At 42.1% G+C, this 26,934-nt stretch overlaps 1 protein-coding gene and 2 non-coding genes across 3 annotated transcripts in view; 2 read left to right on the top strand and 1 right to left on the bottom strand.

Moving 5' to 3' along the window:
• Positions 1 to 10,924: 10,924 nt before the first annotated feature.
• Positions 10,925 to 11,030, bottom strand: LOC115377202 (U6 spliceosomal RNA). The gene has a single exon (XR_003929951.1). It is a non-coding gene; the product is annotated as a U6 spliceosomal RNA (small nuclear RNA).
• A 6,225-nt stretch (positions 11,031 to 17,255) lies between these two features.
• LOC115377203 (U6 spliceosomal RNA) lies at positions 17,256 to 17,361 on the top strand. The gene has a single exon (XR_003929952.1). It is a non-coding gene; the product is annotated as a U6 spliceosomal RNA (small nuclear RNA).
• A 9,438-nt stretch (positions 17,362 to 26,799) lies between these two features.
• LOC115376973 (complement factor I-like) overlaps positions 26,800 to 26,934 on the top strand; it is a 28,806-nt gene continuing 28,671 nt past the window's right edge. Inside the window, 1 exon segment of the mRNA XM_030076825.1 lies at positions 26,800 to 26,865. Coding sequence (XP_029932685.1) covers positions 26,800 to 26,865 — 66 coding nt within the window.

Raw genomic sequence — 26,934 nt, forward strand, 5'->3', positions numbered from 1 at the left:
TGGTTTTTCTTCACCGGAGCTGAAACAGCCTTTCTGTGTGTGAGTTTGTTTGTTGTGTTGTTGTTTGTTTTTTGGCGGATGATGTGGTCCAGTTGGCTTCACAAAGTCGCCTCCCTCCAGTTGGCTTCAGCATGCACTGGGGCGCTTTACAGTTGAGTGTGAAGCGGTCGGGACGAGGAGGAGTGACCTGGTGGAGCGACTCTCTGCACCTGACCCTCCCACACTGAAAGGCACTGAGGAGGCTGCTTTTATATGATGGGGGAGGTGGAGGGGGCGTTCACAAATGTCCTATCGCTTAAAGTTTTCATTTAAGTCTCGCTAATATACACCTTTTTGCAGAACATGGCATTTTGGATTGGAATTTTGTGACAGAAATGAAGTCAAAGAGATAAAATCATTCGTTAAAGTCATTCAGAATGTATTAGTCAAGAATGAGCTGGCGAGGTGAGAAGGTTATTCTGCGTCTCATCGTCACTTTAAAGGAAACAGAGGGAGGTGAGTGGGCTACGCAGCTAAAAATCTGCAATCTTTTTTTATGTCCGTCTTTGTTTTACATTTTTATGTGCTTCCTTTGATTCTACATATTTTACTGTTTCCATATTTTAATTTGTTTTATCTCCATCTTTTATATATATTATTGACCATTATTTTTTGCTGTTTCTGTTGTGTGTATTTTTAACTGTTTACCTGCTTATGTCCTGCAGTATTTGAAGCACTTGGAGCTGGTGTATCTTGATAAACTCAAAGCTTTGTGGGTAAAAATATATGGCTCTTTTTGCTGGGGAAGTGTTAGAGTTGTGTGAAAAATTACACAGAAGAGTTATTATGGTTGTGCATTTTTCATTATTTTTTGTTTTTTTATTTCATTTGTAATTTTGGCTTCAACTCAGTTCAGTCTCCAGAGTGGGTTTGCTGGTTTCAGTTGTTTTTGTGTGAAAATGTTTAGTTGGAGTTGAGTTTCAGTATTGCTCTTAGTTGTTTTATTCTAATCTTTATTCTAATTCTAATCAGATTAGCTCTTCACTTTGTGAAAGCAGTGACTCCCAATCATGTCCACGTCCCAGTCTCAATAACCATCAGCAAAACTAAGCACACTTTTTGTCTAGTTTAGTAAGAACACTGTATGGCTTCAGTTAGATTTCTTTTTTCTCTAACATTTAGTTTTTATTTTTATTTCAGTTAAACGAAAATGTTTTTTTTTTTTTTTTTTTTACACATAGTCTTAGTTTTTAGTTTAATTAACTTAATTTAACTAACTTAGTTACACCTGCAGAGATGCATTCAAGCTGAGACGACACTGAGATGAATCCTCCAAGACGAAGTATGACTTCTAGTTTGTTACTCCATAATAGTTAAAAAAAAAAAAAACATAATAATTACAAAATATCATTATTATTTGTTGTTGTTGTTGTTGTTGGTGGTGGTGGTGGTGTTTTTGTTGTTACTAATCATAATGATAATGTATTGGACAATCATCACAAAACAAGTAAAACATTGTGAGTTGAGGTAAATCAAGATATAGGAAAGGCTAGATTATAGCAAAAATCATAGCAGAAAATAAATGTTTTTTTAGGGATCGATAAGAAATGAAGGAGGATGAGGAAATCTTTCTACAAATTGTCCTCTGCCACTGAAATGTGCAGGGAGTTGAAGATCTGACTGCTGTCTAGCTGAATATGAATAGAATGAATTAATGATTTTTTTTAAAGTATTTATTTTAATGTTATGCCATCTAAATAGCTCATTCCACATGGGATTACATAACACAATTATAGCAACACAGAAAACAGACTTCCAGATATCATTCCTATTTAAACAACATACAATATATTTTCTTTGTTACCATTAGCCACCCAAACATTCTGCAACGTTAAATATTAAAATAATCAAGATCTTCCCCATTAATCTTATCAAACAATTACTTCTTTAAATCATGACATAAAGGACAAAATAAAAGAAAATGCTTTTAATTTTCCATGTCATTTAATCCACATCAGCGGCTAAGCCTTTCCATCTCTTCAGTACCAAAATAATGTGCAGTTTCCACTTTCTTGGTTCATACAGACGGGGAGGAAATCCAGTTCCAGAAGCCGACCAAGACTGGAAGCCACTGGCGCCCCCTACCTGGAAGGTGGAGCTGCACAGCTGCACACTAGGGATGGGCGATACCACACTTTTAGAAATCAATATGATACCGTTACTTTTTCTTGCATTTTCATCGATACCGATACTGATAATTTCAAAATATTATTACATTTAAGACAAATCACATGACAAATACAGACCATTTATACCATATATTATGGTCAATGTGTAATAAAACTAAAATTGAGATAAATAACATAAAACAGAAGTTTTGCCTCTTACTTATCCACATAATCAAATACGGATGTACCTGGGTTAATCAAGTGTTCAGACTTTTTAAAATATATGCATATTCACATAAGTTTTTCCTGATTACTTAAGCAAAATATTCAGTATACATTACTAAAAACCAAAGCATGTTTTAAGTAATCAGTAATTGTACAAAACTGGATATAATTGTCCTCTTCACCTTAAGTGTCTGTTAAAAATTAGATTGAGATTTCAATATTTATTGTCCTTATCAGTACACTGGCAAAGGTAACTGTCTGTACCTGGATACACTTGGCCTTTTTGCAGACTCTCTTGTAGGGTCTTTTGCCGGACAGCAGGTGGCGCTATAGGCTGGACGTTAACGGCAGCCTGCCTTTTTTCAAGCTCACTGTGGCTCTCTGCATGTGTGGTCTTAACATGCTTGAATAAATTACTTATGTTGCTGCTATGTGAAACTTTTTTTTTTTTTTTTTTATCACACACTTGGCACCTTGCCGTCACTTTGTCGAGTGGTGAAAAATAACTCCACACCAAGCTTCTTTTTCTGTCTGTCATTATTTTCTGTGTGTTCCTCCGGCTCCACCATTCAACAGGAAACCATATCTCAGGTTTCCTGTCACATGACACGGGCCAGCTCAATACGCCACCAGGCACAGGGGTGTGTCGGCACATAGTAAGTGAAGTAAGCTATCTAAAACAGCTGAAAGTTATGCATGCACCCCCAATTCTTATTTGTTAGTATCGACATTTGTTTAAGGAAACTGATGCCAAATGAGTAGCGCATGAGTATCGATATATTGATACCACAGGAAAGATACGCCCATTCCTACTGCACACACACAAATCTCACAACAGATCCACACATTTTTCCCAAATGTTTTAATTGACAAGACAACCACAGCATTTATATGACCAAGTTGAATATTCATGAGATATACATAACCACATGACCAGACAAGCCAGCTCAGGTTATACTGAACCACCCAAACCAAGAACAGGAACTACTTAAATCTGCTGTTATCTATCGAGCTATTACAGGATGGAACTCATTGGCTAATTATATAAACAATACTAGCACAAAAATTCATTTCAAGAAAAAGCTAAAACAACACTTAATGCAAATAAGCCTGTACTAATCCCCAGAGGCACAACAAGTTCTTGTATTGTATATGATTTTGGTGTATTTCAAATTGATTCTATCTTTATTTACTGTAGCATCTTTTTTTTTCCTATTTTTATTTCATTATTTCAAAGACTGGTGATTGCATAATCGTTAAATGAATGTTAATAGCTAATGGGGATCCTAATAAACAATAAACAATAGACACACACCAAAGCACAACAATATCAAATCGCTTGATTCTACTTTACAGACCTGTGTACAAAACTTTAGAAACGACTTAAATGACACATTAATGAGCCGTTAAGCGCATGTGCTCAAGCCTGGAAAAACATATTTACAAACCTCTGTATACATTTGAAAATATGGTATTATACTTTTGCAGTAATAAAGTCCTGATTGTTTTTTTTCCCTCACAGAGACACTGTGTTCTGCTGTGAGAAGCTTCATGGAATAACATCAACTCTCTCTCTCTCTCTCTCTCTCTCTCTCTCTCTCTCTCTCTCTCTCTCTCTCTCTCTCCTAGTTTAGTCCAGATGACTGAAGGTCACTGTCCTCTCCTTGTCTTCAGGATCACAGCGACCACAGAGGCACACAGCACCAGCAGGACACCACTCAGCACCAGGGACCTCACCAGGTAGAAGGTGGAGTAAACCCCAAAAGGGTCTCTGTGGACCAGCAGCGTCTTGGTGGCTGACTCACACAGCCTCTTGCCGGTCCTGTTGACAGCTGCACACCAGTACTCCCCTCCGTCCTCCAGCGAGACGTCAGAAATAATGAGGCTTTTGTCAGGGAAGGACATCTTGACTCTGCCTTCAAAATCTTTGTCCTGCATGAGATTGATTGCGCCGTAGGAAGTATTTGATACATAGACGAGGCCCTCCACCTGGTCCCTCTTCCTGAACCACAGGACCATGATGTTGTCATCGTGATCGTGGTCGCATCTGAGAGTGACCTCATCTCCCTTCGAGAAGAGGTGTACATCTGCCGGGGCAAAGTCAGGGCACACCACCAGGAGGTAAAGTGCGTGTAGAGCGCTGATGGAGAAGCATATGTAATCACTTGTATGGTTGAGTGTCAAAGGTGGAAAGACCAGGGAGAAGTTCTGGTTGACCTTTAAGTCCTGTGAGGTCGCCTGTGCTCCTCCTCGGACGGTGAAGTTACTGAGGAGCCCAGGGATGTCCTCACACAGCGTGGGCATCCTCCCACTGATCGCATGCCAGCATTTTTGCTCGTCACTAAAATCAGAGTTGTCACATTGCAGCACAGCACTGTCTCCCACCCGGTGGTAGATGATCTCCATCTGTAACTTTACCTCGACAGGATGACTGCTGATGCACTGCTGCTTGTCCATCACCAGACAGGTGTAGACGTCAGTCCAATGGTCTCTGTAGTTGGTGAAATGAAGAGAGGAGTGGTCCTTCACCACCTGCAGCCTTTCTCCTCTGTTTTCTGTCAGACTTTTGTCATCATCCCCAAATAATCTGGTCCAACCACGAGAACCCTTAGACAGCCACTGGACCATCAGGTTGTCATTTGCTCCTTCACATGTCAGGTTCACTGTCCCATCAAAACTTGTGTAGGCAGTTCTCCTCTCACTTATGGCCCCGCAAACAGTAACATCAGTGATCATCTGGTGCGTCATGTTGCCCTCGGTCCAGCACTCCATTCGGTACAGGCCGGAGTCTGAGAGAGTCAGATTGTGGATCTCATAAAAGGAGGCATTTACCTCTTCACTGACCTGCAGGCGTTCCCTGAGGTCTTCAGGTAGCATCGAGTTCCTGGGCGACAAGTGCGAGGTGTTCCACAGCATCAGCGTCTCCTCACCGGTGGATCTGGACATCACACAGAAGTTGGCTGCACGGGGGGATATGAAGAAATAAAGGCCGTCCTTTGGCAGGATTTCGATGGTTTGCTCTGCACCAACGCCGTCAGTGAGAGCAACAAGCAGGAAGACGAGCTGTGCGACTGCGGCCATTCTGCTCAAAGGCTCAGTTGCAAATACAAGAGTGATTGTGCAAACCGCTCATGAACTTCACTTGATAAGTTTATCTCAGCAGTATGGAGGGGCTTTCCATAATCTGACTCTGAATCAGCTATTTCCTGTTGAAATGAAAATCCTGTGTATCTGAACTTGTGATAAAACTATTTTGATGGCCCAAAGCTAAATCTGTTTCAGAATCAGAAATACTTTGTTGATGCCAGAGGGGAAATTGGGTCGGTTGTGGTTGCTCAAATTATCAAGAGCAGAATTAAATTATAAGAAATAAAAAAAAAAAAAGAAATATAAAAATATGTGCCTTGCAACTTTGCAAAAAAGTGTGTGCATTATGTTTAAAGCTGTATCAAAAGCATGTGCGTTATGTGCATTAAGTCTAGATATGTGCACTAATCCAACAAAATAATGCAGCAACAAATGTAGAAATAAAAAAATGAACATATTTTAAAAGTATACCTATATACACCTTAGATCCAGGGGAATTCTGCACTGTTGAGTTGTTGTCGAGTCCTGCAGATATAAAGTATTGCACTGTTAAATGGTTAAATAAACGGGTTATAACAGTGTACTGTCATGCAGTTAAGTCTGACTATCTGACCCTCCACGGGAGGCGGTAAAAAGTCTTGTGGCCACAGGAGGGAATGACTCCCTGCAGCGTTTCTGTGCTGCATCTCGGTGGAGTCAGTCCTCCACTAAATGCACTGCTGTGATTGGCCAGTGGGTCGTGGAGTGGGTGGGAGACATTGTCCTAGATATCACGTAGTTTAGACAGCATCCTCCTCTCTGAGTCCTGCTCCACAACCTCACCGGCCTTGTGCATCAGTTTGTTGATTCCGGTGGCGTCCGCTGCCCTCGGCCTGCTGTCCCAGCATGCAACAGCAAACAGGAGAGCGCTGGCCACCACACACTCATAAAACATCCTCAGCTTCATTCCACAGATGTTGAAGGACCTCAGCCTCCTCACAAAGTAGATCCAGTTTGTTGTCCGTGTCCACTCCGAGGCGCCTGTCGTCCTCCACGATGTCCACGCCGATGACCCCCTGGATGGAGACAGGCTTGGCCCTCCTCAGGTCCACAACCAGCTCCTTAGTCTTTTAAAATTCATGGTAAACATTTGTTGTTGCTCTCAGAGATGTGTGAAGCACCATGTAGAGTTTGACACCGTGCAGGTGCATTTAAATTCAGGGACTCTGAAATAAAGCCCGTAAGAGATGACACACACTCTCACCAGATCGTTACTCTGCCACAAGACGTGATGTGAGAACCTAGTAACTCCAACCTGGATGATTTTAGCTCCAGATTAAAAATTGCATGCTCCTGTCATGAAACACTTCTAGATATCACCGTGTGAACTCAGTAACTCACAATCAAAGAAAGAGCAATCCACTGACAGCACATGAGATGTCTGAAAATAGAAAAAAAAAGGCACTGACAGTCATAAAACTCCCTGCTTTTTAACAGAAGGTAGTTTACTTTTGTAGCATACCTATTCTCTAGTATTCATGTTAGTTTCATATTTATTGAACGTGTGCTTGTTGTCTTTTTTAATTGTCTTGTTAATTTTAAAAAAACGACAATATTGTGGTGTACAAACTATCACATTCCTCAAAGTGGGATGAAATTCAGGTGAATTTGTACAGAAATCCGCAAAGAGGAGACTTCACAATAACAACTTACACATTCTTACACATTCTCCCATTGGGCTAACCTCTAGTCAATGAAATAATAGATAATAATAGTAGAAATAATAGTGAAAAACACATTGAACTTGGAAGTTTTAAAGGTTTTCTTACAAAAAAAAAAAAAAAAAAAGCACATACTTTGATACAACTTCATACATAATGTTTATACTATTTTTTTTTTTTTTTTTACACATTTGTAAGGCACTTCTTTTTATTTCTCATACTTCTTGTTGTATATCTCATTATTCAATTCCTTAATTCTGCATTTTAGCTACTGCAGCTGATCCTCGGTGATTAATAAAGTATATCTGAATCTCAAGACTATTCTTATTTGGGGTGGGGGATTTCTGCTTTTTTAGACAGTCACAGTGGACAGAGAAGTACCTTCATCAATGTCCTTTCACATTTTGCGACAGAGCTTGTTGTTCCTCAGTCTCACCACTAGATGTCGCCGTGTTTTGAGTTTTGTGTTCTCAGACTCAGACATGGCCTGAAGTGTGTTCACTATCTGCTTTGCATGAGCATGAAGTATCTTGATGCAGGCACCCAGGGGCGCCGCCAGGGATTTTGGGCCCCTAGAAAAGAAATCTTATTAGGCCCTTGTATAGCCGACCTTTTTATTTCAGGCCTTTCGAGGGCCCTCTCCCCTATTGTGGCCCATCAGTCCTGCATTTTCCCCCACTACAACGCCCCTGAATAAAATAATAATAAAAATAAAAAAAAAAGGTAAAAACAATCCGGGGCTTTTGAAGAAAGATCCGGGGCTTAAGCAACTCCGATTGCTGACAGAGAGCCTGCTCGGCTGAAGCCCGCATCAGTGAGCTCAGTTATAGTATTTCTCTCCGCCTGCCTGTCTCTGCGTCTGTCTCTCCATCCTCTCCTCCATGCAGGTAGCTGCTGTCCGTGGTTCTCTAAGCCTAACCCTAACCCTAACCCTTTGCGCGCCTTAATTTTGTTGTTAATTTAAATTGAGGGGATTGTTAAAAATGTTATTCCTAGTTTGGATTATTTCTGTGTTGACCTGCTTTTTCATATGGCTGAAAATGCACATAATGAAAAAAATATATACATCGGCTATTTGTAGCAAACTAACTTGAATCCTGTTTTGGGGGGGGGGGGGTTGGAAGCCTACACATACAGGTTGTTTGTTTTGCATTCACTATAAGAATAATGGAATGATTATATCCCATTTGTTGCACAAAAAAATTAATCTCAAAGGCAGTAAAAAAAAATATGGCTTGTAAATCAGTGATTTTAAAACCTCAATCCTTATTTAATTTCAAAACTTTTGAATTTCAAGTCCAGGTCCTACATTTCTACACTGTACGTGTAAAATCTAATCCTCAGTGTTAATTCAACTCTAACTGAGAGTGTACATGGCCTAAAGAACCTCCTACTGAGAAGAACCAGTGTGTTTTAGAAAACTCACTTGCTGAAGCATCACTTTTTTTTGACGGTGCGACAGCGGGGGGGGCGGGGGGGGCTGAATAACAAGGGCAACTTGAGGCACTTGGCAGCGTCTTCCTCGAGTGCCTTTCTTTTTTTCTCTCTCTCCCTTTCTGCCCCACCTTTCCTCTTTTTTTCCCCCGGATTTGGACTGGGGTCCATGGAAAAATGTATTTATCAACTGCAATGTAATCACTAAACCTTTCCTTCCGCCTCCTCTGCTCTCCTCCACAGTCCAACACACTCGCGCGAGTCGCCACACCCCCTCCTATGTTTACAGCGTGCTCGGACTGTTGGGGCGGGTGTTAATCAAAACAAACCAATCACGTCTTGAGCTTGTCACGGGCTGCTGGCCTCTGATTGGCCTGGCCTGGCCTGTCCCTCTGTAAGGGACAGGCCAACCGGAGAGCGGACCGGCATGACAGCTGATTGGCCTGGCCGGCGACCTGTCCAAAAAAAAAAAAAAAAAAAAAAAAAAAAGACAGGCAGGCCAGCAGGCCAGTGACAGGCCGGCGCTTCGGGAATTCTCCCGGTTCTCCCGATGTACAGTCCGGGCCTGCCTGGTTGTGATTTAAACACCTGGTCACGGAGTTTGGTTTTACATGGGAAGATAGGTGCATGTCTGGGGAGCGTGGACAGTGAGTTCACTGCGTCCTTTCGGCTTTTGATGCATCAGAGACGCAGGACGCATAGCTGGCAAACATAATTCTGTTTATGTTTTACGCGGTAGAGCCCCATAGGGCCACCACTGTCTGAAGGAAATTTTAAAAAAAAAAATGTACCCATATTTTTCTTTTGCTATAGCTAGATAAAAGTATCAAATCACGTGTTAAAATGCACCAGAATACAGGAAATGATATCTACTCATATCTATGTCTACTCATTACGAAATTTTCTCGGGGAGAACCCCCAGACCTCCCGTTAAGTTGTCCCACCCACATTTTTTTGTTTGTTTGTTTGTTTGTTTGTTTTTGTTTCCGGCGCCCATGCTAACGCCACATAAAAAAACACTATGCTGAGCAGACCTCAGCCACACTGTCACCTATAGCCTACTCATCTATTTATTACGACTGTTTTGTACATACATTTTGCACATATATTTTGCACATACATGTTTATATTTATATATTTATACTGCCTCCTTTTCTTTGACCTGGTTTTTATTCTTGTTCTTTTTTATTCTTTTATGGTGTTTATTCAATTTTTATCGTGACTAATGCGTCGTAATTTCGTCCTGCACTGCATCTCTGATGTGATGTCTGAATGACAATAAAGGAATATGAATCTGAGTGTTCTGTCCTGGCTGACAGATAGCGAACAAAAGACCCAGTAGATTTAACAGAAGTTCCTTTACTGAATCTTCTTTTTTGTAAAACTGCAAGACAATGTAAATACAGGAGATATTACAGTACAATACATGAAACGTGAAACTGAAGTGCAGTCTACATCACTTTCCTCATGTGGCAATTTGACGGAGCATGAGAGGAAATAAACTGCAACCATGCAGATGGTCCCAAAAATCACAAGCATCACACTTGTCAACTATTGTTTTCAGTCGATAGGTGGAAATTAATTTGGCTACCTTCTCAACATCCTCTTAATAAAACTTAACTAACTGCAGACTGGAGCCACTTATAAGCAATGGAAATCAACACACTGTATATGATTTGTTGTTATTATGCTCAGAAATGCTTTCAAAATAGATTAACAACCGAATTTTGACACTTTGACAAAAACCTTTCTCTGTAAACAATATAAGGCACTGCCGTTTACAATAACACTTGCTTCAACACATAACATTAACGGCGCCAGTTTAAACGATGTTGTAGTACTAGTAAACAAACCATCAATAAACAAAATATTGATGAGAAGTTTGCTTTCAACTGTGAGGATGCCGTGGGTGAGACGAGCACCACGAATGTAATGTTGGTCAGCCTAACGTTAATGCATTAAATGATGCAATGAATTTGGATAAAATGGCAATACTGTTGGTTCCTCTCCAAGGCACAGACAACCAACTCTGTGATGAGACAAATGTAGCCTATACATGAACACTGGAAAAACCTTTTAAGCCACAGTAACCTAAACCCACCACCAGGGGGAAAACTTAACTTTCTTTCCCTTTCAACTACTGACAGGAGTCAGAACACTGAGTTTTGATTTCTCTGTCCTGTGTGGAGGCTCTGGCCCCCGATCCAGTCCCCCTCCTGCCTGCTGCTGCTTTCACCATGTTGGGCAACCAGGTCAAAGGTCAGGCAGGCATGAACGTCTCATAAAAAACCTTGAAAAAGTCCCATCTCGACTTGTGTTGGACCGAAAAAGGAAAATGAGGAACGCTTCACGAATTTGCGTGTCATCCTTGCGCAGGGGCCATGCTAATCTTCTCTGTATCGTTCCAATTTTAGTATATGTGCTACCGGAGTAACACGACCAAGAGGAGGAGCCAGGCGGTATATATAGGGTGACATATGTTTTACTTTCTCAGTCATGGTTTGCTCTCAGCTAAGCCACCTTTGGCATTTTCCACACAAAATGTCTCCCTGCATCCCAAATAAGCCCGTTCTGATGAGGCAAATGCAGCCGGACCGAGCCGCTTCAAGTCCAGTCTGCTCTGCTGGAGGCTGCAAAGCATGCTGGGACTTTTATGCAAAGCTGCTGTGACGTCGGCCCCTGAGGATTGGTCAGCTGCAGGAGACAAACCCCTCCTCCCACATTCCCTCAACCCGCTCCGGCAGCCACCGCTCAGCCACATAAAGCACAGACAGACACAGAGAGAGGATTTTTAATTTCTTCTGTGTGATTTTCTTTCCTTTTCTGCCCAGCAAAGCCTTGTAGATGTCTTTCAGTCATGTTTGTCAATTTTTTATTATTCATCAGGACTCGTGTGGAGTTTTATCAGCCGAGGAACTCGCTCTTAAATATGATTAACACTTTAACCCGCTATTTGCGGATTTCGGGTTGCGCAAGAGGCGTTCCCCCGTAAAAGTTGCTATCTTACGCACCTCCCGCTATCCGCAAAACACCTCCGCTACCCGCTATATTATGTATAGGCGTGTTTTGGGCGTTACGCTAGTTACACCAATCAGTGTGCCAGGTGCCATTGCCTTTAAGGGCAGGATGCGCTATCCTAAATCCTAAATCCTAAACCCGCGATGGAGAGAGGGAGGTAGATTTTCTCAGGGCTTCTACTGAGGCTAAAGCAAGTTGGCTTTATATACATATTATATATTATATTATAGGCGAGTTAATTCGGGAGGTGGAGCCACATGTGTCCAAGTGGACGTGTCACAAGGTTGTACTGATTGAGTAAAATCCCCGGGTCACACCACACACACACAAGAGGCAGAGGTGGAACTATGTGTAAACTAATTTATTGACAAGGTAGATTGGGCAAATAAAATATTAAAAATAAAAATATAGCACAGCTGCTGGCTTATGATAAAACAATAAAACGTGCTGGCGTACGTGTCCAATTAAAACAGTCTTTCCTCTAAACAGTCTATATACTCAGTCCATTCCGGCGGCGTCCCGGTATCAGTCCGACCGTGTGCGTGGTGAGGCTCCGTCGGGGCGCGCATTGAAGCCGCCTGGACGCGCTCTCGTAACAGCCCAAACTTTAGGGAAAGCGGATATCGGGTGGTCAGAACCACCCGCTGGCACAAGATAGGGCCCTAAATGCCCTAAATGCCTCAGTCCACAGTCCACAAGCGAGGCCTGCCGTTTATTTTTATGTCTTTTCAGTAAATTATCTCACGGGGTTTTCTTCTTCAATACATTCATACTGTTTTTATCATAAGCAACCATCTGTATATGTCATATAGCATATTGTTAGATGTTTATATTTGTTTACTGTATATAGTCTTTATTGTATATATCTCTAACTGAGGGTCTTTGCCTCGATGTGAGGTCAAATAAATAATATGATGAAGAGAGCAAACGTCAGATCAGTTAAAGTGAAACATATCACATATATTCACACAGGGGCGGACTGGGGGGAAAAAGTAGCCCGGGAGTCATTGACAGACCGGCCCACTTCATGCGCGGTGTGGGGAGCCAGCCAGCCAGCAACACAAGTTTCATGTGACCCGATGAAAAAAAAACTGCATTTGACGTTATTTTGGACCATAATTCATGGAGTAATCAATAACCTGAACACTTGGGTAGCCTACAGTAAAATAATTACAGCAGTATAGTGAATTTACAGCATGTAGTGATTTTAATCAATTCAATTAAATTTTATTTGTATAGCACCAATTTGCCAGGCTGTTAGACATGTAGAACCAGACCCGTATCCAGCAAGAAATGACAGGGGGGGCATGAAAGATCCCAGGGGGGGGGGCAGTGCCCGTGCCGGCGAAAATTTTTCAGCCATTTTTTTCAGCCAGATATAGAGAGATATCTCATTTCTCATTGTTTTTCTAAGTTCTCACTACACCTCCCTCTGTGTTTTTGACATAAATCTATCAATCTGTCTGTCTATCTATCTATCTATCTAACTATCTGTCTGTCTATCTATATAGATAGATAGATAGATAGATAGACAGACAGACAGTAACGTGAGGTGGGGTACTTGGCATGGCCAAGGGTCAATTAACGCATCAGAACTCAAATTGCATAGGGCATGCATATGAAATATCTATTATACAACACGTAGATCAGACCGAGCAATCTGATTGGTCAATCAGACGTTTAGAATGTACTCAAATGAGCATGACAGCACGGTTAGCCGTGTTCAAATGAAAAAACCTCATCACTGAAAATATTACTCCGCCCAGCAATATTATTGCCAGAGTCTGTGTGGTTTCCATGGCAACACGAAACGTTTCACTAAAACCCGCATCAAAAGCCGCTGTCAACTTTGTTAGCCTGCATAATGGACCGTTTTGTTGTCAGTTTTGATTTCTTTGGCGACCTAAGTTTGGATAAATGGCTGAACGAGGAAGACAAGACAGAAGAGAAAAAGGAGAGATACGCCAGAGTGACGAGTGAAGAGCTGGATCAGCTGGAGAGGTCAGGAAATGAAGCCGGTACGGCCCGGTCAACGTCATGGGCCGTCAAATGTCTCCAAGACTACCTGACAAACACCGAGCAAACAGCTGATTTCTCACATGTAAGGAAAGAAGAGCTGAACAAGATCCTCCGTGAATTTTATGGAGCTTTAATTTCTATAATAAAGAGAATGAAATGCCTCAGCAGATTCAGCACCACGGACAGTACCTGTCAGATTTTCCACGGAGATGTGCGGCTATAACTTTGTTCTTTAATGTGTTAATGTTATCAGTTATTAATTAGCCTATTAATCGTTATTAATTGTTTTAGTTTTTATGAGTTTCCTAGGCCATTGATCTAATTAATTTGTCAGTTTGTTTGTATCTGTACATTGAAAACAGATGTCTGTGAAAACTGTCGTCTTTATTTCAGAGGTAAATTGATAACAGCCTGAAAGGTGATTAATAAAAGCCCCCGAAAGGTGGGGTTGAAATGATATAACTCTGTTCAGCCTTAATGTGACTGTTTACTGGCGTTACTTTTGCTGCTTAGCCACATTAATCGGAGCTGATGTTAAATTGGAGTGACACACCCCCAGCTGAAATAAAACATCTGCCGGTGAGTTTATGAAAAGACATGTTTGTTGTGGCGCCGACACTGGAAAGCAGTAGCCCATATTTAAATATAACTGTTAATGTAAGTTGGTTGTAGATAAAGATCTGTGTTGGTGAGTAGCTGTCACGGCACCTGTTAGATTAAAAATGACTGAGAAGTCGGCAGAAGTATAACTATCAGTCCATGAAAAAATATTTTTTCCAGCGGATATTCTAGTTACAACATGATGCAGCTCGCAAAGCAGTTTGTGTTGCTGTGTGAGGTACTTATTCAGTTTTGGGGAATCACGATGTCTAGAAAACATGATAAGCTCAAGTTGGCTGCTGACAAGGACGAGTTACCGTCAGATCTCATGTGTTTCCGCAGAAACGGAGAGAATAGGCCTAGGCCCTACTAGCAAAAAACTTTTAGATTTTGAGAGTGAAATGCCCACAGTATGAATACATTTTGATTATACATTTTAGTTTGGTTGGTAATAGTTGTATAATCGCATTATTACAAATAATAAAAACAGTGATGACGCCGACATGGCCTGTATCATGTATGACACAGCGGTTCACATTCACCTGCTGCATCTCAACAGGGTTTACTCCACAGTCACGTCAATCAACAGATCAATAGATTCACCTTTACCTGTCAACAACACAGGATTTGCAGCATTTGAAAAATAAAGAACAATAATGAACAATACAATCAACAAAATAACCATTTCTAAACTTGCACACAACCAGTTATTTCTATCCTGTGTATACAACCGTTTGAATGAAACGACCAAATTGATCAACCGCAGGAGAGAGAGAGAGAGAGAGAGAGAGAGAGAGAGAGAGAGAAGATAGTAGTAGCCTACCTTGTGCCTGGAAGCTAGCAGGTCAGCTCAGGGTATGAAGAAGCTTTGTAATCCCACCTCCAAGTTCATTGTCGTTTCAGCCACGCAGTCATTTTATAGCTAACGTTAGACATAGTGAAGCTTTGTGGAGTCTGGAGCTACTAGCTAGCTAGCAGACAGAAACTAAAGCAAGTCCACACCGTCACCGTAATCTGGCGTTAGAGCCAACCGACTTCAGGTGTTTCTTCCTGCCTCTTCAGGGCTCACTCACAGCCAAGCGGCCGGCATTGTTCTCGCTAAAATAATTTAAAAAGTGTTTGGCATCCATATCTGTAATTAATTCACTCCGACCGAAGTTTTTAAACAGACTAACCGTTAAATCTCTCTTCCTCGCGCGGCACGCGAACATGAACGGTGCGTTCCTTGGCTGTGATTGGTCAGGTTTTAGGCCAGAGGAGTTTGATTGGTTAAAGTAATATCAGGTAAGCCAATAAGATGCAGAATAGCCCGAGAGTCATCGCAGAGATTTAATGTGATGGAGATTTAACTTAGAGAGAGAGAGAGAGAGAGAGAGAGGGAGATTTACATATAGAGACAGTAGTACTACTACAGCAGGTGCTGTGCGTGCTGACTCCGCTGAGGCATTTCATTCTCTTTATTATAGAAATTAAAGCTCCATAAAATTCACGGAGGACCTTGTTTAGCTCGCCCGGTGTTTGTCAGGTAGTCTTGTAGATCCAGCTCTTCACTCTCGCGTATCTCCTTTTTCTCTTCTGTCTTGTCTTCCTCGTTCAGCCGTTTATCCAAACTTAGGTCGCCAAATAAATAAAAAGCGACAACAAAACGGTCCATTATGCAGGCTAGCAAAGCTGACAGCGGCTTTTGATGCGGGTTTCAGTGAAACGTTTCGTGTTGCCATGGAAACCACACAGACTCAGCGGATACAGATATAGGCGGAGTAATATTTTCAGTGATAAGGTTTTTTCATTTGAGCACATTCTAAACGTCTGATTGACCAATCAGATTGCTCGGTCGGATCTATGTGTTGTATAATGAACCGGCTTACAGGGGCCGGTCACATACGGCTCGCGGGCCGTGCTATTCCCAGGTCTGGCCTATCACAACAATAGCCGCCCGACCCAGCCCCCCACCACCAATTGCTAGTGGACAACAACGCTGCTGGCCGTTGCGCTAGACTTTTTTCCCTTTCTTTTTCTTTTATTTTTGCTTCTTCTTTGTCTGTGGCCCGGCCCACCGGCCCACCGGGGAAATCCCCGGCTTCCCCGTACGCCAGTCCGCCCCTGTATTCACATCCCGCAAACTTGAAATCTACCACAAGTCTCAAAGCACCTGCAGCTTTTCAGTTTCCGCTCTGCCTCAGCCTGCAGCCTGTAGTGCAGACACACACTGACACCTGGTGGTCGGTTTACCCTACTGCACAATTTTGAATAAAAACAAACCAGGAAGCAGGACGGACTTCCTCCTGCAAACGGGCTCAGGGACTGATGTGTTTTAGCTCCGTTTACTTTGCCGCTAGTGGGATTATATTCAGGATTACCAAAGAACGGCAGCAGGATTGTGAGCTCAATAAAAAATACTATGAGCTCAAGTCCCACCGCGTGGACAAAAGCATTTGGTTTACAATCAGAAAGCATCGTTTGTAGTGAGAATTAGTCTTGTAGATAAAGCTCCTTGGTTTGTGGTTTGGTCTTTTTCACCTACGAAGCTTCGTCTTGCTGCCAGTATACATTTTGTTTTGGGTTTAGCACAACACAGAGAAAGTGAAAAAACTAAAAAAACTAAAAATCCTCTGTGTGTGTGTGTGTGTGTGTGTGTGTGTGTGTGTGTGTGTGTGTGTGTGTGTGTGTGTGTGTGTGTGTGTGTGTGTGTGTGTGTGTCATGTGGCGGAGCGGTGGCCGGCGGAGCGAGTTGAGGGAATGTGGGAGGAGGGGTTTGTCTCCTGCAGCCGACCAATCCTCAGGGGCCGACGTCACAGCTGCTTTGCATAAAAGTCCCAGCATGCTTTGCAGCCTCCAGCAGAGCAGACTGGACTTGAAGCGGCTCGGTCCGGCTGCATTTGTCTCATCAGAACGGGCTTGTTTGGGATGCAGGGAGACATTTTCTGTGGAAAATGCCAAAGGTGGCTCAGCTGAGAGCAAACCATGACTGAGAAAGTAAAACATATGTCACCCTATATATACCGCCTGGCTCCTCCTCTTAGTCGTGTTACTCCGGTAGCACATATACTAAAATTGGAACGATACAGAGAAGATTAGCATGGCCCCTGCGCAAGGATGACACGCAAATTCGTGAAGCGTTCCTCATTTTCCTTTTTCGCTCCAAAACAAGTCGAGATGGGACTTTTTCAGGGTTTTTTCATGAGACGCTCCGTGCCTGTGTGAGCGTCACACCCACGTCCGTAGCCCTCGCCTTTACCTGCAGGCGGCGTCTCGAGTGTGCGACCCCCGCGGGAAGCCAACCATGAATAAATCCAACAAAACCCCCAGAAAATAGAGAGTTTAACTCTGCGCGGACAGATGCGTTTGCCCTCACCGCCAACGACGCTGTCTTACCCGTGTGCTCGATACGTGGCGAGAAATTAGCAAACAACAAAAAAATGTAAAGAGTATCAGAACAAGTGATATGGAGTGATACTGAAAACCTCCCCAAACCCGACAAACTTGCTTTTGACACATGGAAAGCCATCCCCGACACGTATATGAACATGGAAAAGGTGTAAATTTGGAGTCCTGTCCATCTTTGGCTCAACATACTTACTTATGCGAGCAGGTTTTCTCCAGCATGAACTTCATAAAGTCCAAATATCGAGCCTCCAGTCCCGTGTGGAGGTCCAAGTCACGTCTTACAGCCCCGATATGGAGGAGATCTACAGCGATCTTCAGAAACAGACGTCACCTTAAACAGCTGAGAACACTAAAATTTAATATGCTATTATTTTTCAGGAGAACATTTATTTTAGACCCGGAGCTGGCATAGTTTTTTTTTTTTTTTTTTTTTTTTTTTTTTTTTAATTAATTATTTTCTTGTATGTTCTTCGGTTGTTGAAATGGTGGTTTTGGCCCTGCTGTAGCCTACGTGGCCGAGACAAGAAAAAAAAAAAAGAGAGAGAGAGAGAGAGAGAAGAGGATGAGAGCACACTGAAATGGACTTTTTAGTCACAAACATTCCTAATTATATGTTTACTTTTATAAAGCTGCGGCTAGCCTATATGTTTTATTTATATTAAGTGGGCTAGTTTTTGTTTTATTAATTTTACACAAATACGGGTAAGGACTCAGGCCTGCGTAGTTCAGTGTTTAATTCATTTCAAAGTAGGCCTGCACATGCACACGACACTTCTGTTTGGGGTTTTCCTGTGTTATAACAGATAAAAATAGAAAAAGATTAAAACTTATTAAACTTTATAAGCTGTGGTATGTTTTGGGGGCAAAATGGCTCTTTTGATGGTAAAGGTTGCAGACCCCTGGCTCAGAGCATATGCAACACATCAACTGACCACACGGTGGCGCCATAAGAGCAAACGTTACCAGCCGTCAGAGGCTGTGGAGCAGGGGGTATTCCAACCAAAACCTCCACCAGGTCAGTTCCCTCTCTTTCTGTTTGAAGGTGATCAGTGACTCACCTGGTGGAATAAAAACCTGCAGCCTCTCAGCCTCCACGGCTGGACTGGAGATACTGGTATCACTCGACACTGAGTTGTCCAGTTTAAGCCTCCCGTTCTGTTCAAATTGACTAAAATCTTTTATGTTTGGGCTCAGTTTGACCCCAGCAGTTTAAACCTCCACAAAGTTATTATGATTAAAATCGTTACCACAGTTTATGTGTCGGGTACTTTATGTTCCTTTGTTGACGACCTAAATTCACAGTTCACGCCCCGGTTTCCACCTGCTGACCTGCTGCCCTCTGGGAGGCGCTACAGGTGCATTACAGTTTTTTTTCAGTCGCTTTATAATGAAACTGGGATCCACTTTGTCGTCATCTTCACCTCCAAACCACAGCAGAAGTTTTCTTTTGCAAATGTGTTCATGCCTTTTCATTGGATTCACACATTTTTCACTTCTCACATGTGTCATTTCCATGGCCCTGACCCCATTGACTTCACTGTGGAGGTCAAAAGCAAAACATCTGCTCACAGCTGATAGAAATGAGCTGCATCACTGTGAAATCACTAGTGCACCTGCATCACTGCCCTTTCAACCAATCTCCATTCACCAATCAATCAGGATGCACCTACAGAAAAGTTTTTTTTTTTTTTTCTCAACTCCTTTGAGTTTTTCTGTGTAATACTGTATGTGAATTACAGTATTTCAGTTTTCCCATCAATACAGTAAATGTCACTTCAAAGTCTTTCTGAGTTTGGATGCAGTTCTTTACTGTAAGTTCACATTTGAATGTGTAGCTCACAGGAGAGCCTTGTTAAAACTGACAGCTGTATTTTGTATTCTGCTGTCAGCTGTGTTACAGTACAGTAGAGCTGATTGAAGGAATCTACTCATTTGGGCACAAGTTGAGTTGTTTGAGGGAAATATTGGCTTTTGCTACTTGCTTTACAAAATGTAACTATGGAAATTGTCAAAAAAAAATATGACTGCAGTACACACAGGAAAAAAGTAAAGTGGAACCTGCTCAGACTGAAAAGGGTGTGTTGCATTTTGGTGTTGAGGATGAAGTGAGTGAGTGGATTAGTTGTATTGGGCGGTGACAAAATGTGCTTTTGCTGCATGTTTGAAATGTTTTGTCATGGTAAGAGCCTTTTGCAAACAAAATGTGTTATTTTGGGCAGAGCGCCTCTCATTAGGCCGATGGATTTACTGTTTTGATACCAGGGTTTCTGAGTTGACAGAGGTGGTAAAACCATTGGAAAAAACTGTAAAGCCCAAACAAACAGACTCAAGAACAGTTTTTTTCCCCTAAAGCTGTAACCACTCTGAACTCAAACTTGCACTAACGCCCCAACCCTAACCCCCCACCCCCACAATCATCCACCCATCTTCCCCAACGCACTCCCCCTTTACTCCCACAGAAATTTTTACTTTTTATCCACTGCAATATTTCATACCAGTGCAATATTGATGTATTCAGTGCAATATTCATATCTCAGGGACTACTTATATTTATACCATATGTTGTTGTTTTGTTGCTGCTGCTGTGTATTTTCTATTTTTCTATATTGACGCACCTTAAGAGATTGCTTACAATTTCGTTGTATCTTGTATGCAATGACAATAAAGGAATTCTATCCTTCTATTCTAAATAGCCCTTTAAATAAAACATAACTCCCCCCCCTCCACCCCCACTTATACATCCAGTATTCCTTTTACGCCACTATGGAAAAATATGCTAATCACCATAAAATCTCACTGATTGGCCTAAAATTGGAAAGAAATATTAATTTGTGGTGTTTTAATGGCTTTATATTATTTCTAAGTACAGATTTTTGTTATTTATAACCAATGCGCTACACAGTGTGTACAGGACATTGAAAACATATCATCATGTGAATTTCATGTTTACCGAGCAGTACTCATTACATTAGGAAAAGTCATTAAATATGAAGCAAAAAAATGATGTTAATCATTTATTTAGAGATGTTACTGATGTCTTTAGGAAGTCTTCCAAATGTTTGATGTGAATCCCTTCAAAATAGAAACTTCATTCATGTAAGGCTCTGGTCTGTGTCGTAGTTTTTGCGTTGATTTGCTGTCAGTGCCTCACCGTTTAGCTCTTTCTAAATGCATCTATATGTTTGTTATTATTCTGACTTTGTTTACTATAGCATTTGCATTGCATGTAGTTTCTCAGTTTGTTGAGTTAGAGATGAGACAGTGCTGTGTCACACGGCAGGAGGTGGTTCTCCAATATTACAGGCTTTGCTGTAAGAGATGGTTATCCTATGGTGCAATAAAGAAATACAGAATAATCTTACCAGTCATTCTGAATGACAAGTCGTCTTATTTCATTGTGTCCTCAGGTCATGACCAACATTCAAGTCAGTGAGTTATTCAGCCATCATTCCTCCATGTTTGTGTATAGGCTGAATAATTCTCCTCATAACTTTAATTGTGCCCTAGTGACCTTGTAGATGTACATCATATTACATTCAATACGATAACAATTTAAGCATCAGTTGCTCTTGATTATGTTAAAGCTGCCACTGTGAGCATCAGAGAGCTTTTTCAAACTGGGTTACAGTCAATGTTGCCTGACAATATGCTCATCAGAGAACGTGTCGCGCTAAAATGTGCTTCAAAATCAAGAGTCAAGGGAGTATAGTCGTGTAGAGAACAACATGCAGGTCTTCCAAATGATGTAGATCTTATGACATGGCTCGGTCAGGAAAACATAGCACATAATAAAAACAGACTGTCAGACAGACAGCAGTGAGAAAAATACACAATATATATCAGTAGAGCCAGTGGAAGTAGTGCAAAGGAGGTTGCTATTTAGAGGTAGACAAATAGTCAGAAGTGCAGAATTTACAGACCAAGAAAAAAATATTTCCAATTGAGGCAAATTTACAACAAAAATTGAATGAATAATCAACTGACTGTGGCATTTCTGCAGTAGAAGCTGCAGGTGCGGACCAGAGCTCAGAGTTAGTGGATTACAGTGCAGGTAGTGGAACTGATTGCAGTCTGATGGTGGGTTAGGAGTTACTGAGCGATTTGCAGAGCCTGGTGGTCTGAGCCCGGACGCTCCTTTAACGCCAATCAGACAGCAGCAGAGAGAATAGGCCGAAGCTTAACACTTATGATCAGAATAATAGGTTAATCAGGATGAAAATGCCTCACATAACCACCCCAAGAAGAGACTGATGTAAACCATAGATAATCTGTTCAATAGGAAAATTTTAGCGCCTGACAAACATGCAAACTCTTAATCTGATGTCTGATCTAATCTGATCTCTAGAATAAATCTGTTCTTTCTGCTCATGTTTGCCGCACGTGGGGGGGGGGCATCAGGCGATGTGACGAATTTCCAGGAGGGACAGAAACACGGCTGGACTGTGGCTGATAAATTTTCTGTTGTAAAGATTAAATCTGTAAAGGATTGCTGAATGGCTCTGTGGTGGAAAGGCTGGAAACCACGTGTCATTCAAATGAGTTGTTTGAGAAGTCGAACGATGGCAGAATCCTCCGAAACATCAAGCAAATCAAAAAGCTGCAGTAGAAGTTTGAAGGCTTCCTGGTACAAGAATAAAAGTCCAAACCAGCCAGCCAGGTTTCAGTTACAGTCTTATGGACCACCTGATGGGGGTGCCACCACTGGCCATCATGACTCAGAATATATATTTCCAGCAGATTTCCAGCAGGTCACTTTCCTTAACATCCACGTAAACAGAAAAGCTGGACTCTCGAATCATGACTTCAGTCCTGTTGAATAAATATTGTCCATAAAAGTGCTGCCAGTGATGGGCTTAGCGGTCCTCACCCCGCTCTGGAGAGCCGGGGGGTCCAGAGCGGAGCAGCTCCCATACCAGGTGGTGATCCAGCCAGAGACGAAGCATCTAGACGGTGCATCTAGAGAAGTTCACAAGCGTCCTGGGACAGAGACTTACCCTCCAAGGCCTCCTCAGGACCAAGACTCGTTTTTGTGCCGTCTTCATTACTGAGTCTGTCTGGACCTGGTGAGGTTTTGTTGATGTACACTGATCTATGTCTAAGTTTCCTGAAGACCACAATCATCTCCTCGGTTCTGCAGATCATGCTGCCGGGTCCCAAACCTGGTCTGGATCTTCGATGGTTCTATCAGTGACTTGACTGAACCCCATCGACTGAATTACCTCTGGTGCTTGTTTTTGATATTGCTCAAAGTACGCTTAAAATACTTCACCCAACAAAAGTAAAAAATTGCCTCAAAATGAACAGAAATTGCTCCTTTGAGATCAGATAATCACAACCATTGATTCTACAAGCTCTGCATTAGTTCTACCACCTTCCTGCTAACTAGCCTGTCTAGCTTGTTTGGCGATGTCTCGGGAGCACTTCCAAAACAAACGTCAACTGTCTGCGTCCATATTTTCACTGAAAATAACGTAAGAAACACATATAAGAACACATAAGACATAAGAAAGAAAAAATTGCCCCATCATCATTTACACACTAACCACACAGTTCCTGTGTAAGTGCATGTGTCAGTGTGCGGGAAATGACCAGCAGCCCCCTGACAAACACAGGCAAATATTTGATAAACTCACCACTGTAAATACAACCTTGGAGTCTAGTTTTGCAGACCGGGCGAGGCGGGGCCGCAGCACAGCTGCGCTTCGCCAACTGGGTGTGGCCAGGTGGATTTTGCAAGTTTGGTACACTGCGCGCAGTGGTGCAACTACTCCGCCGTCCCTCCTACCTGCAGAAGGGAGGAGAGAAGGCGTGAAGTGGGTTTGACACAGCCGATTCACTTTAAACCAATCAAATGAGCCCCTGTCCCGTTAAATGCGCTGCGCGAAGGCGTAATGAACGTTTACACAACTGACATGGAGGTCTGCTGCCGCAGGCGGAGCGGAGCCGGTGTAGTGGAGGTTTGGCTGACAGGCGATTCAACGCTACTATCTCAATCAGCACAGAAATTTATCTCCATATCGATTGTCCCATCACATCTGATGTCAGATCAAAGGAGATTGGCAACATTTGTGCTGATTGTGAGGTTTTGGTGACGTGTGTGCACTGCGCGCCAGTCAGCCAAACTTCCACTACACTGGCTCCGCTCCGCCTTGCGCTGACAGTAGACGTGGTTTAAGATGGCGAGCTTTGAGCGCACCTCGGCGAAACCTTTTGGCATGAAGCTGTCACTGCGCCAAGCTGAATCTGTCAACACCTCCCCCTGCTGCAACGCCACTCCCATCTTAGTGCACCTCCGTCTGCCAGACTACCAAACTGTGTGCACCTCGGGTTGCACTGGTCCAAACTAGCACTGCAGGGTTCGCCTCACTGTGCCACCCTGCGCTGCACCGGGAAACTAGAGCCCCTGGTGTCAAGAGATTTCAACAAGTGAACACAATAAAGCAGGACAGAGGATGCTGCTCCTCCACTGGGGAAGTGACATTTGATTTTATACATCTGTTGCACCTCATTTAACATTTCATTGCTGAACTGCAGGCAGGCAATATCACACAATATTGCACTTTGCCAACAAAATACATTTTATTATATTGTGAATGCTGATTACTTGAATTAATATGGGCTATGTAAAAATATGGTTAACGTTAGAAAACAAACTTGCCAGAGAAATGGCACACTACCTTGTCTTTGGGTGTTGCGTATCCAGAAATTGCCGACATTTTCTCTCAGACAAAACAATTAGCCTAAACGTGTTTCAAATTCTGGTTTGCCAAATCAGAGTCTCAAGTCGGTAAAAATATTTCCACATCTATCAGAAGCAACACTGACCCTTGGATCACCTTTTCATAGATCTAATTCAAGCTAAATCTGTTTTGACTTTCATTTCAGTCAGGCTTTTATTTGCTCTCATGGATGTGATAGTCCTTGATTTTGATGTATGTAAGTCTTTTCTGAAGATTCATTCCAGCAAAAACCACCCAAGAAGAGAGGACATTCTGTTTGAATTTAGGGTTATGACTCTTACTGCTGACCTGTGGAGAGCAGGCATGTTAAGTACACAACAATTTGTTTTGCTGACAGCAAGTTGAACATTAACTGCCACATTTGTGTAATATTTATGCGTGCATGGCTTTCTACATTATTTTCATGTTGAATTACTGGAAATAGACTCTTTGAAGTTTGCCCAACACACACATGGAAACATGGCCCACCCCCTCACGGCCGTGTGCACACACTTTGTCCACCCCTTCAGAGACTGTGTGTGGTATTACATGAACTGAACCATTCCAGAACACAGATTGATTTTGTGTGTGTGCATTGACCAGACAAGATAATGATTGATTGATGATGTCACAGCTGTAAACAAAAGAGACGGCTATGTTTGTTCCAATCACTCCTTTCTTGGGAGTGGATCTCTTTGCCTGTTTTTCCTAAGTCATAAGGGATATTTTCGTCTTATTAACAAAATTTCTCGTCTTCCATCAATCAGCGGAGAAGAATATCATTATTGGACAGCATCGAGGAGGATTATTGGTTAAAAAACAGATTCCAAAAGAACAGCCTGTTTGATTTTCTGCTCATCAGGATGAGATCAGCTGGACTTCTCTTCATGTTGCTTCTCGTGTCTGACTCTAAGTCGGTGAGTTGACGGTTGGTAATCTGTAGAAACACGTATTCTGAGGTACAGTATTCATCCTGATGGCAGCCAGTATGCTCTCACTGCTTCTCTCTGTTTAACGGCCTTTACTTATCGAATGCGTCCGAAAAAATGTCCGATTTTCATTAATTACAATACCGCTTTCATGTAAAATTTACACTTCTACAATACCACTACATGACTACTACTCTGTACGTACTTACCTTAGGGTTAAGGTTAACTTACCTGTTGGGTTAAAACCTCTTGTAGAGCAATGCAGCACATTTTATGCCTGCCTGTCATACCTGAAGAGAAAATCCTGTAACTTACCTGGCCCAGGTTCTGCGGAAAAAGCTAATGACCAATGTTAAATCAAACAAAACTTCTTAAGTCATAATACTTAAGTTATAATCTAAGCTAGTTATGAATGTGCCATGTTACTACCTGGAATCACCTCTGTTGCAAACTAACTGCTTGCAGGAGCAAAACATGGTAAAAATAGGACAGACAACTTTCAGAGACTTTTGAGAATAATTTTCCAAACCATTAAGAGGAGGACACTTCCTTCCTGTTCAGAGTTTTAAGTTTTACTTTTCCTTCTCAATTCCTTTACATTCCTGTTCCAGAAATCCAAATGCCAGCTCAAGTTTCTTACATTCTTGTTTTTCTTGAACTGGGACTGAAGTGATAATGGGAGCAAATTAAGACTGGCGCTTAGGGTCACGATATTATATTAATTCAAAAAACAAAACGGGAATACTTAGCACAAAGGTATTATTTTACTGCACAGCATGGTTCAAGTGGTTCCTCATATCCACGTCTGATGATCAAGCACATTTTTAGAGTTTTACCAGTTATTTTGTGGACTCCCTCCCCTATCAGTCACACAGTCCACCTTAAGAACCACAGGTTTATAGTTTGGGGCAGCGTGGCTCAGGTGGTACAGCGGTTATCTAACAACTGCAATTTTCCTGGTTTGTTCCCTGGCAGAGCCGGAGAACGTATTGAAGTGTCATTAAGCAAGACACTGGACCCCTAACTGGTCCTGATAGCAGCCTCTGCCATTAGAGTATGTGTGTGTGCATTTTTTGAGTATCTATACTTGAGTATTTGTTTTTTGGAAACTTATGACGTGTAACTGTTTCTGTAAAGATCAATACTCGTTACTCATTACTTCTAAGTGCAGCTTTAAAGTTAAATGTTGAAAACCAATCACAGGACCCGCTCTCAACTGGGTTTGATGTAATAGCACAAACCTCCAGCAAGTGCGAGCAGGACATTCACTTTCAAAGTAAAGCGCATCCGTTCTACTTCGTTCGCGAAGCAAAAACAACCGACCCGGCGGTGGTCGGTATATCTGTGGCTCTACAAGCTAGTCAGCGTGTTCACTGGGTGGTTTCAGAGAGTTACCATGTCCTGTAAATGCACCATGACAACAATACTGCAATTCATATAAAAATACTTCTGAATGTGTAAATATTTTTTTTTAAATACTCCAAGTAAAAATCTGACCAAGCAACTTTCACTGGTAGTGTGGTAATATTTCAATATGTATCCTTTGACTCAAGCAGTGGAGATGTGTACTTTATCCACCACTGACATTGGAGAGCAGAGAGTACTCCGCACAACATTGTACCACCATATCTCACAGTCCTGCACAGAGCTGAATGAAGTGTAGAATCAG

This window comes from Myripristis murdjan, chromosome 18 (genome assembly GCF_902150065.1).
Source record: "Myripristis murdjan chromosome 18, fMyrMur1.1, whole genome shotgun sequence".
Taxonomy (NCBI): domain Eukaryota; kingdom Metazoa; phylum Chordata; class Actinopteri; order Holocentriformes; family Holocentridae; genus Myripristis; species Myripristis murdjan.